Source organism: Oncorhynchus tshawytscha, linkage group LG16, assembly GCF_018296145.1.
Source record: "Oncorhynchus tshawytscha isolate Ot180627B linkage group LG16, Otsh_v2.0, whole genome shotgun sequence".
In the NCBI taxonomy this organism is placed as follows: domain Eukaryota; kingdom Metazoa; phylum Chordata; class Actinopteri; order Salmoniformes; family Salmonidae; genus Oncorhynchus; species Oncorhynchus tshawytscha.
Genome location: NC_056444.1, coordinates 7,114,500 through 7,134,956, shown reverse-complemented (window position 1 = coordinate 7,134,956; position 20,457 = coordinate 7,114,500). Strand labels below are relative to the sequence as shown.

General features: G+C 43.3%; 1 protein-coding gene across 1 annotated transcript in view; it reads right to left on the bottom strand.

The window, feature by feature from the left end:
- The window catches only part of LOC112234276, a 126,933-nt gene extending 106,763 nt beyond the window's left edge, over positions 1–20,170 (bottom strand). Inside the window, exons 1-3 of the mRNA XM_042298722.1 lie at positions 19,825–20,170; positions 19,270–19,362; positions 16,831–17,012 (exon numbers count right to left, since the gene is read on the bottom strand). Coding sequence (XP_042154656.1) covers positions 16,831–17,012; positions 19,270–19,331 — 244 coding nt within the window. The 5' untranslated portion in view covers positions 19,332–19,362; positions 19,825–20,170. The remainder of the gene's footprint in view (positions 1–16,830; positions 17,013–19,269; positions 19,363–19,824) is intronic.
- Positions 20,171–20,457: the final 287 nt, after the last annotated feature.

The following is a 20,457-nucleotide window of genomic DNA, read 5'->3' as shown; positions in this document are numbered from 1 at the left end:
GACATGTCTTACCAAAGTACTTTCCTGCTTTGTGGCAGAAAGGCCACAATAACAGAGCCTAAACAGAGCCATAGCAACGCCATAACAGAGCCTAAACAGAGAAATAACAGAGAAATAACAGAGCCATAACAGAGCCTAAACAGAGAAATAACAGAGAAATAACAGAGAAATAACAGAGCCATAACAGAGAAATAACAGAGCCTAAACAGAGAAATAACAGAGAAATAACAGAGAAATAACAGAGAAAAACAGAGCCTAAACAGAGAAATAACAGAGCCAAACAGAGAAATAACAGAGCCTAAACAGAGCCACAACAGAGCCAAACAGAGAAATAACAGAGCCAAAACAGAGCCATAACAGAGCCACAACAGAGCCACAACAGAGCCATAACAGAGAAATAACAGAGTCACAACAGAGCCAAAACAGTGCCACAACAGAGAAATAACAGCCTAAACAGAGAAATAACATAGCCACAACAGAGCCACAACAGAGCCACACTGACAGATGGGACTAATGAAACATATGGTCCGGAAATTAAAATGAGCGTGAAATGTGATGTAGAGGCCTGACCTGATCCCACTGGCTACATTAAATAGGCAAACATACCTCCCTACATGATCGTCATGTTTTCAGAAATCCACTCAGGCTAAGTGTGACTCCGGTAGACGTCTACAACACTATCAGCGATTGAGAAGGGGAGATTGCCGCCTAGCTTAAATTGATCGCATCTCTAGATTGGATTAGGTTTCACAACTCAGTCTCGAATCTTTCAGCGCGGGATGCTTCGTCTCAAGAGAGCCCGGAAAACAGACTTGATTTGATAAATGAAAAGACCCTCTTGCGTTGATAAATGTCAGCCAACTGAGACACTCTACGAACATGCCCAGGCTTGTATTTGATCAACCCTCAGTGACGGACATAACCAGAGGTGGCAAAATGAAGAAAACGTGTCTTATTTTAGGAGGTTCCCTTTTGCCCCCGTTACTCCTCTGCCCTAATGCCTGTCCTTGTCCAGAGGAGGGAGGGGCAGGGAGGAGGTGTGAGTCCAAAGTGCCAGGCCCGTGGGGCGTGACGACGGGCACAAAGGAAAGCTGATCAGTCAGCCATGATGAGCACATCCTGCTTTATATCAAAGTCTGATGTTTAGCAGCTGGTTGCTTTGCATCAACACAAAATCAAATCAAAATCAACACAAAATCAAATCAAACGGGCCTTTCTGAGTGAACGCCAACTAGAAAGAACGAGCCTGAATGTCACCAACTCAAGACCTATGGACATTTAAACAGTTCCCACTGGACACAGATCTCAATTCAGCGTCTATTCCACCGTTGATTCCGCGTCAAATAACAACGTTGATTCAACCAGTTGGTTCCCGGTGAGTTTGGATTATTTTCCATCATTTCGTTGAGCAAAACAACATTTATGTGGGTAAAGGGTCTCTTGTGAAATATTATTCATCTTTTAGAAACTTTGATGCTCCCATCTAAGTGCTACACCAGGGGAGGGCAACTCCAGTCCTGATTGGTGTCACTCCCCCTCCATCCCCCAGCCAATCACAGCTGATTAATCACATTGCGTTCTAAACTGAAGATCATGATTATGTGATTATTGGAGTCAGGTGGTGTTCTCTGGGGCCTGGGGGGTAAAACTGTGTCACCAATCAGGCCCTGGAGGACGGGAATTACCCTCTGTGCTAGATTGTGGGTGGCCTTCTCTCTTGACACTAACCTTGTCTCGCGCTTCCAACACTGTGAAACCCACACAGCCACACTGATCTCTCTCTTCGCTTTTTACTGTATCTCTAGGCTAACGTCCCTTGATTCTGTCACACTTTTCATTATGTTGCCCAGATACCACGTCTGAAATGAAATCTGAACCTATTATTGTCATGGTGACTAAAATCCTTTTATGTAACTACAGAACATGGCAGAAGTGTCCTGTCTTGGATTGAACATTCCATGACTCCAAAATGTCTTTTGCTGCAGTGGATCCATTTCAATGACCCCCCCCTTTTCAATCCATTTCAATGACCCCCCTTTTCAATGACCCCCTTTTCAATGACACCCCCCTTTTTCAATGACCCCCCTTTTCAATGCCCCCCTTTTCAACCCATTTCAATGACCCCCCTTTTCAATCCATTTCAATGACCCCCTTTCAATCCATTTCAATGACCCCCCTTTTCAATGCCCCCCCCCTTTTCAATCCATTTCATGACCCCCTTTTCAACCCATTTCAATGACCCCCCTTTTCAATCCATTTCAATGACCCCCTCCCCCTTTTCAATCCATTTCGATGACCTCCCCCCTTTTCAATCCATTTCAATGACCCCCCTTTTCAATCCATTTCGATGACCCCCCATTTCAATCCATTTCAATGACCCCCCAGTTCTTCAGCAAAGTCCCCTTTCCTCTCCTGCAGCCTTTCAGAAGCAGTTAGTTAGCAGGGATGTGATTCCCATGACTGATAGAGGATGGGGGGAAAGCAGAGAAGAGCGGTTCTTTATTACTGGGCTCAGGGCTGAAGAAGGGCGTTCAACCCATCTGATTGTCATTACAGGCCCTATTGACTTCCATGGCTGGACGTCATTACCAGAAAGAGAGAACAAATCTGATAACGGAAAACATAGTCACATCTGAGAGATGACGTGAAAGCGGATAGCGCAGAGGACAAGGAACAATGTGGACGCGCTGTGTTACCTCATACTAGTAGTCATTCAGCAGATATTTTAGAGATTAATACACAGTCAACATATATAGTAGGCCTAAATACTACACAAGTGAACCCACAACATTGGTGTGTCCAGCCCCACCTAGTACAAGACCTACAACATTGGTGTTTCTAGCCCCACCTAGTACAAGACCTACAACATTGGTGTTTCTAGCCCCACCTAGTACAAGACCTACAACATTGGTATTTCCAGCCCCACCTAGTACAGGACCTACAACATTGGTGTTTCTAGCCCCACCTAGTACAGGACCTACAACATTGGTGTTTCCAGAACCTAGTACAGGACCTACAATTGGTGTTTCTAGCCCCACCTAGTACAAGACCTACAACATTGGTATTTCCAGCCCCACCTAGTACAGGACCTACAACATTGGTGTTTCTAGCCCCACCTAGTACAGGACCTACAACATTGGTGTTTCTAGCCCCACCTAGTACAGGACCTACAACATTGGTGTTTCTAACCCCACCTAGTACAGGACCTACAACATTGGTGTTTCCATCCCCACCTTTACAGACCAACAACATTGGTGTTTCTAGCCCCACCTAGTACAATACCTATTTGGTGTTTCTAGCCCCACCTAGTGTACAACATTGGTGTTTCTAGCCCCACCTAGTATAGGACCTACAACATTGGTGTTTCTAGCCCCACCTAGTACATACCTACAACATTGGTGTTTCTAGCCCCACCTAGTACAGGACCTACAACATTGGTATTTCTAGCCCCACTAGTGGACCTACAACATTGGTGTTTCTAGCCCCACCTAGTATAGGACCTACAACATTGGTTTTTCAGCCCCACCTAGTACAGGACCTACAACATTGGTGTTTCCAGCCCCATCTAGTACAGGACCTACAACATTGGTGTTTATAGCCCCACCTAGACCACAAGACCTACAACATTGGTATTTCCAGCCCCACCTTACAACCTACAACATTGTGTTTCCAGCCCAACCTAGTACAAGACCTACAACATTGGTGTTTCCACCCAACCTAGTACAAGACCTACAACATTGGTGTTTCTAGCCCCACCTTACAGGACCTACAACATTGGTCTTAGTACAATACCTACAACATTGGTGTTTCCAACCCCACCTAGTACAGGACCTACAACATTGGTGTTTCTGCCCCACCTAGTACAAGACCTACAACATTGAGCCCCACCTAGTACAGGACCTACAACATTGGTGTTTCTAGCCCCACCTGTACAGGACCTACAACATTGGCAGTTTCCAGCCCCACCTAGTACAGGACCTACAACATTGGTGTTTCTAGCCCCACCTAGTACAGGACCTACAACATTGGTGTTTCCAGTCCAACCTAGTACAAGACCTACAACATTGGTGTTTCCAGCCCCACCTAGTACAAGACCTACAACATTGGTGTTTCCAACCCCACCTAGTACAGGACCTACAACATTGGTGTTTCTAGCCCCACCTAGTACAAGACCTACAACATTGGTGTTTCTAGCCCCACCTAGTACAAGACCTACAACATTGGTGTTTCTAGCCCCACCTAGTACAGGACCTACAACATTGGTGTTTCCAGCCCCACCTAGTACAGGACCTACAACATTGGTTTTCCAGCCCCACCTAGTACAGGACCTACAACATTGGTGTTTCAGAGCCCCACCTAGTACAGGACCTCAACATTGGTGTTTCTAGCCCCACCTAGTACAAGACCTACAAAATTGGTATTTCCAGCCCCACCTAGTACAGGACCTACAACATTGGTGTTTCCAGCCCAACCTAGTACAAGACCTACAACATTGGTGTTTCCAGCCCAACCTAGTACAGGACCTACAACATTGGTGTTTCCAGCCCCACCTAGTACAAGACCTACAACATTGGTGTTTCCAACCCCACCTAGTACAGGACCTACAACATTGGTGTTTCTAGCCCCACCTAGTACAGGACCTACAACATTGGTGTTTCCAGCCCCACCTAGTACAAGACCTACAACATTGGTGTTTCTAGCCCCACCTAGTACAGGACCTACAACATTGGTGTTTCTAGCCCCACCTGTACAAGACCTACAACATTGGTGTTTCCAGCCCAACCTAGTACAGGACCTACAACATTGGTGTTTCCAGCCCCACCTAGTACAAGACCTACAACATTGATGTTTCAACCCCACCTAGTACAGGACCTACAACATTGGTGTTGGAGCCCCACCTAGTACAGACCTAAGAAGGGAACATTGGTGTTTCCAGCCCCACCTAGTACAAGACCTACAACATTGTGTTTCACACCCCACCTAGTACATGACCTACAACATTGGTGTTTCTTACAAGACCTACAACATTGGTGTTTCTAGCCCCACCTAGTACAGGACCTACAACATTGGTGTTTCTAGCCCCACCTAGTACAGGACCTACAACATTGGTGTTTCCAGCCCCACCTAGTACAAGACCTACAACATTGGTGTTTCCAGCCCCACCTAGTACAGGACCTACAACATTGGTGTTTCTAGCCCCACCTAGTACAGGACCTACAACATTGGTGTTTCCAACCCCACCTAGTACAAGACCTACAACATTGGTGTTTCTAGCCCCACCTAGTACAAGACCTACAACATTGGTATTTCCAGCCCCACCTAGTACAGGACCTACAACATTGGTGTTTCCAACCCCACCTAGTACAAGACCTACAACATTGGTATTTCCAGCCCCACCTAGTACAGGACCTACAACTTGATGGTAAACCTGTCAAACACATGTGTAGAAACCCAGAAATAAGCATCTAATGTTATCTTTACAGAAGCAACGTGTGTCCTAGACATTATTTGGGGTCTGTCTGCAATTACCCTTCCTAATATACGGTAGTAAGCACATTCCTGTATGATTGGAGAGCAGCACAGCGCTCTATTAAGGCTGAACGGTCTCTTGTTCTGTGGGCTACACTGCCAGAGCAGAGGAGAATAAGGAATGAAGGCAATGGAAGCACAAAGACCAAAGAGGATGTTTAATTCATCACATTGTAAATATTTAAATAGTTTACTAATTAAACCTGGGCTTTGTGACCCGCCATAAAACATGAATGGGATTTACATCTCTCTGCTCTGACAACACACAGAGACAGAGGATTACATCTCTCTGCTCTGACAACACACAGAGACAGAGGATTACATCTCTCTGCTCTGACAACACACAGAGACAGAGGATTTACATCTCTCTGCTCTGACAACACACAGAGACAGAGGATTACATCTCTCTGCTCTGACAACACACAGAGACAGAGGATTTACATCTCTCTGCTCTGATAACACACAGAGACAGAGGATTACATCTCTCTGCTCTGACAACACACAGAGACAGATGATTACATCTCTCTGCTCTGATAACACACAGAGACAGAGGATTACATCTCTCTGCTCTGACAACACACAGAGACAGAGGATTTACATCTCTCTGCTCTGACAACACACAGAGACAGAGGATTACATCTCTCTGCTCTGATAACACACAGAGACAGAGGATTACATCTCTCTGCTCTGACAACACACAGAGACAGAGGATTACATATCTCTGCTCTGACAACACACAGAGACAGAGCCACAACGACAGGTATTGTTGAGCTGCAGAGGGAAGGGAGGTGTGGATCTCAAACAGTGGGTCATGGACAATGACGTTTTTTTTTAAATGTTTTGGGTAGGGCTGCACAATTAGAGATGCACTCCGGGATCTTAAGCACAACAAATTGGTTATCACATAAATTGCTAAATTCGTCACGTCTAACGAAATGAATGACATAGTACACAATTGGATGACATAGTACACAATTGGATGACATAGTACACAAAAAAAGAGGACTACTTTTGGTTTGTGAGCAACACTTTCAAAACTACTAAATTATACACATTTTCCAGAGTGCATCTTTAATCAAATTTTAATCAGGATTGCAATATTGACATGTGCAATATCCATATTCAAGAGGCTGCAAACACCATGAATATAACATTCGAATGTAACAAGGGTCCCCTGGGAAGCGCTCTGACCAACACCTTGGTTCCTACCCTGTCATAACAACTTCTACAGTACCTGTCTTTGACATTAGTTGTCATGCCAAACAACACCAACCATTGAATCAGTAAACAAATTGCATTTCTATGATTCCAACAGTTCAACCGAGTGTTTTGATCTATATTGCAAGTAAAATAATCGCAATTGCAATATTTTGTGAAAAAAAATAGCAATTTCATTATTTGCCCATATCGTGCAGTCTTAGTTTTGTGAGCCTCTATTGTAGATTAGAGACCTGACTAGGCTAACCTAATCATACAAAGGGGCAGCCTAGGGAACATTTTGGCTTTCTGATTTGTGTAGCAGCCTCCCATACTCTTTTACCATCCTTCTCCCATCCTCCTGTCATCTGCCTCTCCCACCTCCTCCCATTCTCCTCTTCCAGTCTCCTCTCCCACCTCCTCTCCCATCCTCCTCCCATTCTCCTCTCCTAGCCTCCTCTCCCATCCTCCTCTTCCACCTCCTCTTCCACCTCCTCTCATCCTCCTCCCCACCTCCTCATCTGCCTCTCCCACCTCCTCCCCCCATTCTCCTCCCCCCAGCCTCCTCTCCCACCTCCTCCTCCCACCTCCTCTCCCCCATCCTCCTCTCCCATCCTCCTCACCCATCCTCCACCGATTCTCCTCTCCCATTCTCCTCTCCCATCCTCCTCTCCCATCCTCCTCACCCATCCTCCACCGATTCTCCTCTCCCATTCTCCTCTCCCATCCTCCTCTCCCCCACCTCCTCTCCCACCTCCTCTCCCACCTCCTCTCATCCTCCTCTCCCACCTCCTCTCCCATCTGCCTCTCCCACCTTCTCTCCCATTCTCCTCTCCCACCTCCTCTCCCACCCCTCTCCCATCCTCCTCTCCCACATCCTCTCCCACCTCCTCTCCCAGCCTCCTCTCCCACCTCCTCTCCCATCCTCCTCCGATTCTCCTCTCCCACCTCCTCTCCCACCTCCTCTCCCATCCTCCTCTCTCATTCTCCTCTCCCACCTCCTCTCCCCACCTCCTCTCCCATCCTCCTCTCCCACCTTCTCTCCCATTCTCCTCTCCCATCCTCCTCTCCCATTCTCCTCTCCCATCCTTCTCTCCCATCCTCCTCTCCCATCCTCCTCTCCCTCCTCTGTGACCGCAATCCCCCTTTGTGGTGGGGAGGAAAATGGATCATGGTTAGAAGGGTTCCAGCTTTTGTCAACAAAAAAAATTGTTGCATTTTAGCTAACCATAACCCTTTCCCTAATATGAACCTAATTATCTTAACCTGCTACATTAATTCTCTAGCCTGCTGCGTAAGATCTCCTTACATGTTATGAAAAGTCAAATCTGACGTTAATTTGACAAAAGCTGGATCCCTCCTAGCAATGACCAGGAAGATGGCCCCTTACTATTCTGACTGGCTGATTGGGGGCTATAAAGAATCACTAGATATAACAGAAGAAAGCAGAGACAAAGGCGTCAGTCACTTTTATGTGTAGTTCTATTCCTGCCATCTTTAGGAGGAAGTCGTGTAACACATGAGAGATGACTAGAACGGTCGAGCTATGAGGAGGAGGCTGCTTAATGCCGAGCTCTATTTCATCTCGTTAAATAATAATAATAATAATAACCTAAGCATCAAATCACATGTAATCTGCTCACCAGTGCCACAGATAGGACCAGGCTAAATTAAGATAACTATTCATACTAACGATGACCCCTTCACTACGCCCTCCGTTCCACTGAAGTTAGGATCCAGGACATTGCTTTGATGAGATCTGGAGCCTCTTTCCCTCCATGATGAAATCCATGAATCCCCCAAGTCCTCATCTCATGCTGGCACAACAGTCTTAGCACCTGTACCCACTGGATCCTCTTCTTCACAACAATCTTAGCACCTGTACCCAGCAGGTCCTCTTCTCCACAACAGTCTTAGCAGCTGTACCCACTGGGTCCTCTTCTTCACAACAGTCTTAGCACCTGTACCCAGCAGGTCCTCTTCTTCACAACAATCTTAGCGCCTGTACCCAGCAGGTCCTCTTCTCCACAACAGTCTTAGCAGCTGTACCCAGCGGGTCCTCTTCTTCACAACAGTATTAGCAGCTGTACCCAGCAGGTCCTCTTCTCCACAACAGTCTTAGCAGCTGTACCCAGCGGGTCCTCTTCTTCACAACAGTATTAGCAGCTGTACCCACTGGGTCCTCTTCTTCACAACAGTCTTAGCAGCTGTACCCACTGGGTCCTCTTCTTCACAACCGTCTTAGCAGCTGTACCCAGCAGGTCCTCTTCTCCACAACAGTCTTAGCAGCTGTACCCACTGGGTCCTCTTCTTCACAACAGTTTTAGCACCTGTACCCACTGGGTCCTCTTCTTCACAACAGTCTTAGCACCTGTACCCAGCAGGTCCTCTTCTTCACAACCGTCTTAGCAGCTGTACCCACTGGGTCCTCTTCTTCACAACAGTCTTAGCGCCTGTACCCACTGGGTCCTCTTCTTCACAACAGTCTTAGCTGCTGTACCCACTGGGTCCTCTTCTTCACAACAGTCTTAGCAGCTGTACCCACTGGGTCCTCTTCTTCACAACAGTCTTAGCTGCTGTACCCACTGGGTCCTCTTCTTCACAACAGTCTTAGCTGCTGTACCCACTGGGTCCTCTTCTTCACAACAGTCTTAGCAGCTGTACCCAGCGGGATACAGGACCTTCTATTTTCATTTGTATTTTCCCAGTTGAGATCAAGGTATTTTTTTACAATGGAGCCTTGCACACAACACAATGCACGTAGTAAATACACCCGAGGGAAAAAAAACTGAACAGAAAAGAGAATACAAAAAAATACTAATGAAAAACAATCACATTCCTCAGCAAAGAGGTCATCAATCAACAATCTGAACTGCCCGAAAGGCACAAATACATCCATATTTAGGGAACTCTGCAGATAGATTCCTTTGACCCCATGTATTGAACAAACAGTTGCTTTTTCAAAGTCTGTAGCAACAGACAGAATATCCAGATATTAGCTATCCCTGTGATCAGGTATGGTAACTGGTACTTCTGTAGGGTATGTGAAGATGCCGGGTAATATGGGCTTTATAAATGAGTAAAATGCAGTGTTTTGACCTACATGAGGTCAAAGAGGACCGTCCCACTTTCTGAACAGTGTCAAGAGCAAGAAAAAGATCTGCGTCCTCCTCTTTAGAGAGAGGCAGGACCTATTTCTATAGAAGAAGCCCATTCTTATTATCAGCTTCCTAATTAATTAACTATTTTTTTCACAGCTGATCCCATCAAAATCCAGAAAAGAGACGTTAAATTCTACAACCACCTAAAAGGAAACGATTCCCAAACCTTCCATAACAAAGACATCACCTACAGAGAGATGAACCTGGAGAAGAGTCCCCTAAGCAAGCTGGTCCTGGGGCTCTGTTCACAAACACAAACACACCCTACAGAGCCCCAGGACAGCAGCACAATTAGACCCAACCAAATCATGAGAAAACAAAAAGATAATTACTTGACACATTGGAAAGAATTAACAAAAAAACAGAGCTATACATATGCTTAAATCATTAGAATCATTTTTTGTGTGCCCTAGAAAACAACAAATAATTCACCCGCATTCAATACTAATGTAAGGTCAATTAAGCTTTTCTGCAAAACAATGAAAACAGATTGTAGTTCACAAGTGAAGAAATAGAATACACAACAGTAGTGAGGTAATAGACTACACAACAGTAGTGAGGTAATAGAATACACAACAGTAGTGAGGTAATAGACTACACAACAGTAGTGAGGTAATAGACTACACAACAGTAGTGAGGTAATAGACTACACAACAGTAGTGAGGTAATAGACTACACAACAGTAGTGAGGTAATAGAATACACAACAGTAGTGAGGTAATAGAATACACAACAGTAGTGAGTAATAGAGTAGTGAGGTAATAGAATACACAACAGTAGTGAGGTAATAGAATACACAACAGTAGTGAGGTAATAGAATACACAACAGTAGTGAGGTAATAGAATACACAACAGTAGTGAGGTAATAGAATACACAACAGTAGTGAGGTAATAGAATACACAACAGTAGTGAGGTAATAGAATACACAACAGTAGTGAGGTAATAGAATACACAACAGTAGTGAGGTAATAGAATACACAACAGTAGTGAGGTAATAGAATACACAACAGTAGTGAGGTAATAGAATACACAACAGTAGTGAGGTAATAGAATACACAACAGTAGTGAGGTAATAGAATACACAACAGTAGTGAGGTAATAGAATACACAACAGTAGTGAGGTAATAGAATACACAACAGTAGTGAGTAATAGAATACACAACAGTAGTGAGGTAATAGAATACACAACAGTAGTGAGGTAATAGACTACACAACAGTAGTGAGGTAATAGACTACACAACAGTAGTGAGGTAATAGAATACACAACAGTAGTGAGGTAATAGAATACACAACAGTAGTGAGGTAATAGAATACACAACAGTAGTGAGGTAATAGAATACACAACAGTAGTGAGGTAATAGAATACACAACAGTAGTGAGGTAATAGAATACACAACAGTAGTGAGGTAATAGACTACACAACAGTAGTGAGGTAATAGAATACACAACAGTAGTGAGGTAATAGAATACACAACAGTAGTGAGGTAATAGAATACACAACAGTAGTGAGGTAATAGAATACACAACAGTAGTGAGGTAATAGAATACACAACAGTAGTGAGGTAATAGACTACACAACAGTAGTGAGGTAATAGACTACACAACAGTAGTGAGGTAATAGACTACACAACAGTAGTGAGGTAATAGTATACACAACAGTAGTGAGGTAATAGAATACACAACAGTAGTGAGGTAATAGAATACACAACAGTAGTGAGGTAATAGAATACACAACAGTAGTGAGGTAATAGTATACACAACAGTAGTGAGGTAATAGAATACACAACAGTAGTGAGGTAATAGAATACACAACAGTAGTGAGGTAATAGAATACACAACAGTAGTGAGGTAATAGTATACACAACAGTAGTGAGGTAATAGTATACACAACCATAGTGAGGTAATAGAATACACAACAGTAGTGAGGTAATAGAATACACAACAGTAGTGAGGTAATAGAATACACAACAGTAGTGAGGTAATAGAATACACAACAGTAGTGAGGTAATAGTATACACAACAGTAGTGAGGTAATAGTATACACAACAGTAGTGAGGTAATAGAATACACAACAGTAGTGAGGTAATGGAATACACAACAGTAGTGAGGTAATAGAATACACAACAGTAGTGAGGTAATAGAATACACAACAGTAGTGAGGTAATAGACTACACAACAGTAGTGAGGTAATAGACTACACAACAGTAGTGAGGTAATAGAATACACAACAGTAGTGAGGTAATAGAATACACAACAGTAGTGAGGTAATAGAATACACAACAGTAGTGAGGTAATAGAATACACAACAGTAGTGAGGGAATAGAATACACAACAGTAGTGAGGTAATAGAATACACAACAGTAGTGAGGTAATAGAATACACAACAGTAGTGAGGTAATAGAATACACAACAGTAGTGAGGTAATAGAATACACAACAGTAGTGAGGTAATAGAATAGACAACAGTAGTGGGGTAATGTCACGCCCTGGTCTTAGTATTTTGTGTTTATATATTTATTTGGTCAGGCCAAGGTGTGACATGGGGTTATTTTGTGTTGTGTTGTGGTATTGGGGGTTTTAGTAGGTATTGGGATTGTGGCTGAGTAGGGGTGTCTAGCATAATCTATGGCTGCCTGAGGTTCTCAATCAGAGTCAGGTGATTCTCGTTGTCTCTGATTGGGAACCATATTTAGGTAGCCTGGGTTTCACTGTGTGTTGGTGGGTGATTGTTCCTGTCTATGTGTTTGCACCAGATAGGGCTGTTTTGGTTTTCACTTTTCATTATTTTGTAGTTTCCGCTTGTATTGTTTTTTTCCTTCATTAAAAATATATCATGAATCATCATCACGCTGCATTTTGGTTCGATCCTTGTTCTACCTCTTCGTCAGAGGAGGAGATAGAAGAGAGCCGTTACAGGTAATAGACTACACAACAGTAGTGAGGTAATAGAATACACAACAGTAGCAGACACTCTTATCCAGAACGACTTACAGTAGTGATTGCTTTTTTTCTTACTGGTCCCCATTGAGAATCGAACCCACAACCCTGACGTTGCAAGTGAGCCAAACAGGACTGGGCATTGTTTAATATGGGCATGGAAAGACTCTAGGAGATCCTATTCATTCATTATATGAATGTTTCAGCGCCTTCAGAAACCATTCAAACCCCTTGACCCATTCCACACCCTACTGTGTTACAGCCCGAACTCAAAACGGACCAAATTTGATCTCTTTTTCTCAGAAATCCACACAACCAATATTGTTAAAGTATACAGACAAAACTACACGACCCAGAACTGACCACTGTGGGACACCTTTCGTTATATCCAGAAAACTAGACTCTAAACACCATCGCTAGACACACATTGAGTTCTATCTGTCAAGTGTTTTTTTTTATAACAGTTACACATTGCCTGGACTAGGCCAATTGAAGAAAGCCTCTGAATTAGCCGTGAGAGCTATGAAATTGATGAGGAGTAACGAGGGATCAGAGAGAGAAAAGAGAACCAGACACTTCCAAAAAATTTAAAAAAAAAATGGTGATAGATGTTGCTGGAATGCACGTGCCTGTTTCTGCTGTTGTTTGAATGCACGTGCCTGTTTCTGCTGTTGTTTGAATGCACGTGCCTGTTTCTGCTGTTGTTTGAATGCACCAGAGACTTGAAGGGAAAAGCAACGACTTAAAAGAGAAAGAGAGCATTATCTGGTTATCTGGCGGAGAGGAAAAACATCTTTTCCTGCTTTAAAGTGTTCCAGATTGTTGGTTGATACACTACTGGTGTGACTCACTGCAACAAAGTGTAACTGATTGTCCAAGTCCAGAGCATAAAACATACATTGGATGGAAGACAGCTCCGTTATGAGAGAGAGACAACAGAAACGGAGGAGACAAAACAAGAACAAGTTAGAAAAGTTATGATAAGACCGAAGAATGTTTGTACAAAAGGTATACCGTATGAAACAGTGAAGAGCAGTGGAGAGAGGCTAGAATAATTCAGATTTACTGTATATAAATGTAATTGATTGTCAATTAAAAAACAAAACATTTGTAAATATTGCAAATGAACATCAAATAACCTGATCAAATGCACTTATGTGCTAGATGACAATTGACTTATAATGTGCATACAACCAGAGTACTCCGCCTGAGTATACATATGTGGGGCGGCAGGGTAGCCTAGTGGTTAGAGCGTTGGACTCGTAGCCAGAAGGTTGCAAGTTCAAATCCCCGAGCTGACAAGGTACAAATCTGTCGTTCTGCCCCTGAACAGGCAGTTAAACCACTGTTCCTAGGCCGTCATTGAAGATAAGAATTTGTTCTTAACTGACTTGCCTCGTTAAATAAAGATTAAATTAATTTAAATACGTTGACTAAGCAGGGTGAAGCCCTGAACATACTATTTTACTATGGGTCTAGGGCAGTAGTCACCAACTGAGTCATGAACACTTTCTGAGTCGAAATGCAAGCCGAGATCTACCGCTCCGATAAAATAAAATATAAAACTATGCAACATTAACCAATTAAAAACAGTTCTGTAACAATGAGGTTTGTGAATTATTATCACTGCATATTGGCTATGCTTGAATTACCCTACCAATGCTGTTCTTCGCAAACCATTTAAAAAAATATATATATATTTCAACATTTTGGTAAATGATCACACTGGTAATAGATCGTTTGGTGTGTTACTTTGTGAGGCACAGCTGAGTTAGCATAATAATTAGCTTTTTATACTGGTCTGAGAAGCCTGCATCTGACTGTCAGTCTGTGTGGAGGGAGGGGGCAGCGGTGAGGCTGCCTATCACCGTCCCTCCGTCCCTCCGTTCTCCTGAGGAAAGGGATCAGTCTTCCAGCTGATGGCGAAACTCGAGTCGCACCGCATTATTTCTGCCTCATGCACCAATTCATGTTGTTACTCCGAGGACCAGAGAAAGTGAGATATTCCTCTATATTAAAATAGACACAAGCTGCTAATAGTAATAACGCAAAGCTTATTGGAACACTTGGCTGTAGTCATTCATTGCAGCTGCAGTGCTGGTTGTAGCGTGAGTGGAAGTAGGGAGAACAGATTTTATGGCTAGTAAAAGTGTTGAACAAAGTGTTGACAGTGTTGAATAACAACTTCATCATGAACTTACTGCTCTGTTTGTCACACTGTGCCCAACAGCTGAAATCACTGACTTCACATCTGTCGACCATTATCTAGGGACAGTAACTGTCTAATCATTAGTCTGTGAGCTAGGGGAGGCTGATTAGACTGTGAACTGGGGGAGGCTGATTAGACTGTGAACTGGGGGAGGCTGATTAGACTGTGAACTGGGGGAGGCTGATTAGACTGTGAACTGGGGAGGCTGATTAGACTGTGAACTGGGGAGGCTGATTAGACTGTGAACTGGGGAGGCTGATTAGACTGTGAACTGGGGAGGCTGATTAGACTGTGAACTGGGGGAGGCTGATTAGACTGTGAACTGGGGAGGCTGATTAGACTGTGAACTGGGGGAGGCTGATTAGACTGTGAACTGGGGAGGCTGATTAGACTGAACTGGAGTTGTCTGGGGAGGCTGATTAGACTGAACTGGGGGAGGCTGATTAGACTGAACTGGGGAGGCTGATTAGACTGAACTGGGGAGAGACTGATTAGACTGAACTGGGGAGGCTGATTAGACTGAACTGGGGAGGCTGATTAGACTGAACTGGGGGAGACTGATTAGACTGAACTGGGGGAGGCTGATTAGACTGAACTGGGGGGGCTGATTAGACTGAACTGGGGAGACTGATTAGACTGAACTGGGGAGGCTGATTAGACTGAACTGGGGGAGGCTGATTAAACTGAACTGGGGAGACTGATTAGACTGTGAACTGGGGAGACTGATTAGACTGTGAACTGGGGGAGACTGATTAGACTGTGAACTGGGGAGGCTGATTAGACTGTGAACTGGGGAGGCTGATTAGACTGAACTGGGAGAGTCTGATTAGACTGAACTGGGAGAGACTGATTAGACTGAACTGGGAGAGACTGATTAGACTGAACTGGGAGAGACTGATTAGACTGAACTGGGGAGAGACTGATTAGACTGAACTGGGGAGAGACTGATTAGACTGAACTGGGGAGGCTGATTAGACTGAACTGGGGGGGACTGATTAGACTGAACTGGGGAGACTGATTAGACTGAACTGGGGGAGGCTGATTAGACTGAACTGGAGGAGACTGATTAAACTGAACTGGGGGAGACTGATTAGACTGTGAACTGGAGGAGACTGATTAAACTGAACTGGGGAGACTGATTAGACTGTGAACTGGAGGAGACTGATTAGACTGTGAACTGGAGGAGACTGATTAGACTGAACTGGGGGAGACTGATTAGACTGAACTGGAGGAGACTGATTAGACTGTGAACTGGAGGAGACTGATTAGACTGTGAACTGGGGGAGACTGATTAGACTGAACTGGGAGAGACTGATTAGACTGTGAACTGGGAGAGACTGATTAGACTGTGAACTGGGGAGGAGACTGATTAGACTGAACTGGGGAGAGACTGATTAGACTGAACTGGAGGAGACTGATTAGACTGTGAACTGGAGGAGACTGATTAGACTGTGAACTGGAGGAGACTGATTAGACTGTGAACTGGAGGAGACTGATTAGACTGTGAACTGGAGGAGACTGATTAGACTGTGAACTGGGGGAGGCTGATTAGACTGTGAACTGGAGGAGACTGATTAGACTGTGAACTGGAGGAGACTGATTAGACTGTGAACTGGAGGAGGCTGATTAGACTAAGCTGTTTAATCAGTCTCTCCCAGCCCACAGGCACACTCCACAGTTGGCCCTAACATAGTTGGGCTGTGAAGTGTCATGTAATTCTGTGTTTTGTCATGTAGTGATATTGTAGTTTCTCTAATGAGAGTTCCTACTCCCTACTAGGGAAGAAGGGTCTTCTTACCTGTGAAGAAACTCTTAACCCGGAGGTAGCTGACACTGAGGCGCAGCACGGACAGTTTATCTAGCTTGGAGATGATGTCTGGGGAAAAAGGTAGCATGCTGGCCAGCCGGTCCAGCTCTGCGTTCAGGCGGTCCCGGTGCCTCTTGGATGGGTTGGACTTCTCACTCACAGTCGCTGGTTTCCTGGTGAAAACACAGCCGGACATATGTTAGGGTCTGTTTATTGTGACGGTTTGTAGCTGTTAGATTTTTTTTATTTTTTTTTAAAGCTCAACTGTTAACAGAGAGGTACTGTGCTTTTGGGTGCAGGAGGGCCGAGAGACACATAGCAACAGGATATGAACATGGAATCATTATGTAAATCAATACAATGTATTCATGGTCTTTGGAAGAGGAATGTTTCAGTCTGTGTTGTTTTTTCACGACCCGATCAACAGTAGTAACATAGTGAAACATACAATATGTGACGTCAATTTACATCAAATGTTTCATTCAGCAATTGAGCACACACACACACACACACACACACCTACACATGCACACGCACACACACACCTACATGCACGCGCACACACGCAAACGCACACGCACACGCACACACACACACACGCACACGCAAACGCACACGCACATGCACACACACACACACAGGGTACCCTGAAAGTTGTGAACAAACAAACAGCCATCAATCAATAATACCATTATCAAGAGACTTTACAGACACAGACGGGTTGCCAGCCTCAAACACCATTCCTCCTCCAATTTGACATATTGTAGCTAGCTGTTGTTGGATTCAACATTACAAAGGTTAGCGCTACAGTGTCTGACGGATAGCTTGGCTAGCCTACACAGCATTTTGAAACCATCACGTTTCCTACAAGTCATTTTAACCTGGCATTACATGGAACGACAAAAACATCCACAATAATCTGCCAACTACTTCTGTCTCCTGTCACTAAAAACCTCCAAATGACACTATTACTAATGTTATTATTATTATTATTATTATTTATTTTTTTCACCTTTATTTAACCAGGTAGGCTAGTTGAGAACACCTTTATTTAACCAGGTAGGCTAGTTGAGAACACCTGTATTTAACCAGGTAGGCTAGTTGAGAACACCTTTATTTAACCAGGTAGGCTAGTTGAGAACACCTTTATTTAACCAGGTAGGCTAGTTGAGAACACCTTTATTTAACCAGGTAGGCTAGTTGAGAACACCTTTATTTAACCAGGTAGGCTAGTTGAGAACACCTTTATTTAACCAGGTAGGCTAGTTGAGAACACCTTTATTTAACCAGGTAGGCTAGTTGAGAACACCTTTATTTAACCAGGTAGGCTAGTTGAGAACACCTTTATTTAACCAGGTAGGCTAGTTGAGAACACCTGTATTTAACCAGGTAGGCTAGTTGAGAACACCTTTATTTAACCAGGTAGGCTAGTTGAGAACACCTTTATTTAACCAGGTAGGCTAGTTGAGAACAAGTTCTCATTTACAACTGCGACCTGGCCAAGATAAAGCATAGCAGTGTGAACAGACAACACAGAGTTACACATGGAGTAAACAATTAACAAGTCAATAACACAGTAGAAAAAAAGAGAGTCTATATACATTGTGTGCAAAAGGCATGAGGAGGTTGGCGAATAATTACAATTTTGCAGATTAACACTGGAGTGATAAATGATCAGATGGTCATGTACAGGTAGAGATATTGGTGTGCAAAAGAGCAGAAAAGTAAATAAATATAAACAGTATGGGGATGAGGTAGGTAAAAATGGGTGGGCTATTTACCGATGGACTATGTACAGCTGCAGCGATCGGTTAGCTGCTCAGATAGCAGATATTTAAAGTTGGTGAGGGAGATAAAAGTCTCCAACTTCAGCGATTTTTGCAATTCGTTCCAGTCACAGGCAGCAGAGAACTGGAACGAAAGGCGGCCAAATGAGGTGTTGGCTTTAGGGATGATCAGTGAGATACACCTGCTGAAGGTTACTAATATTAACATATTAGTAACCTTCACATAAACTGAATTCATCCCAAACTGATCAATTATTGCTCCAAATTCAAGCCAAAGCCATAGCATATAAATAGCCTACATATCACATCAACAATCTATAACATTTTACATTTGTCCAAACGTATGCATATCTTGACTCATTTTGTAAACATTTCCCAGTGTTCGCTTGGCAGTGTACTAGTAATGTATCTAATACACGCTACTGAAATATGAAAATCTCACAAATAACAAACTAGATGTACTAATGGGCTACCATGTAGACGGGCTATTACAACACAGTGAAACATGGTGAAAGTGTATTGAGGACCCCCACAAATAAAAGTTTAAGCAAACTTCAGAAGTAGAAGTACACATAAAATCCATAAAACAGTTTAACAACATGGTCAAATATAAATGTTGCGAGGAAAACAAGAGATCCTTAACTGTTTTTGAATGGGTTTTCTTCTCTTCCTGCCCGCGTACATGCAGTCTCCTGGTGGAATCATCGTGCTGCGCTCGGTAAAGGGAACAGGTGCGCTGCAGGGTGCAGAGAAGATGGAGAAAACGTTTCAGTGTCCCCCCCCCAAAAAAACACATGACGTAGAAAAGTTCCAAAAAAAGAAATACTATACTCCATAAAGTAACGGATGGGAAAATTGCTTATATAAGTTTAGTGATGCTATCAAGATCGAGTCATTTGTCAACGTAATTTGAGAAGAAGACTATTGCCATTCAAATAATCAATAAGAAGATGATCAGGAATAAAGAGGATACAGTTATAACCTGGCCTAAATAGTTGTTTGTCAATATCGTGTCAATAGTTTTGACAGGGAGTTTACACGAGTGAAACGTGAATATAATGAAACCGCAAAATCCATAATAACGCAAGTTGCCAACACTCACTAAAGTTATTCACATCAAATAAAAACAACTTTGAAAGATATTCTCAAATAGGCAATTTAGAAGAAATGGAAAACAACATAAAGTTAAAACACTTACCAAGGTCTGTCAATATTACTTAATTCCAGTATAATGTTAGATGGGTCATTCAAATTGAACGGGTATGTTATAGATGATAAGGTACTTCCTAAGCAGACAATGGTAATAATTCCTCGGGAAAATACAACAAACGTCTACCAGACGTCTGAACTGATGTTTTCAATCACTTTGCAATGCTCGAGGCAGATGTGGTTGTTGATGCTTTATACCCGATTGAGTCGCTTTCACTTCCTCGTGTTTCAGGTGGCGGATTCCTCTGAATGACATGTGGAGCTCTTCGCACGCAACCGCCTCCCAAACAGACTGCGTACGCACACACATTTATGAGAAGCGCGAGCGGAGGAATCTCACCAGAAGCGTCACACTACAAATCTCATTACCGTTCTCCTGGCAGCAGGATGTGCATCATTCGTGGATTTTTTTCTTCTCCTCAAAATAAGAGTCCCCTTACAAAGACATGCCAAACTTTGGGAATATCAATTTAAAAAAAAAAACAATTTCACAGAATTCCAATCACCTTTATTTAAAAAAAAAAATGATGGATCAATTGAAGTAGTTTTATTTTTCATATTTTATTATTCATACAATTTCTGCAGAAAGTTTAAACCAATACTGGTATGTTGAAAGCCATTG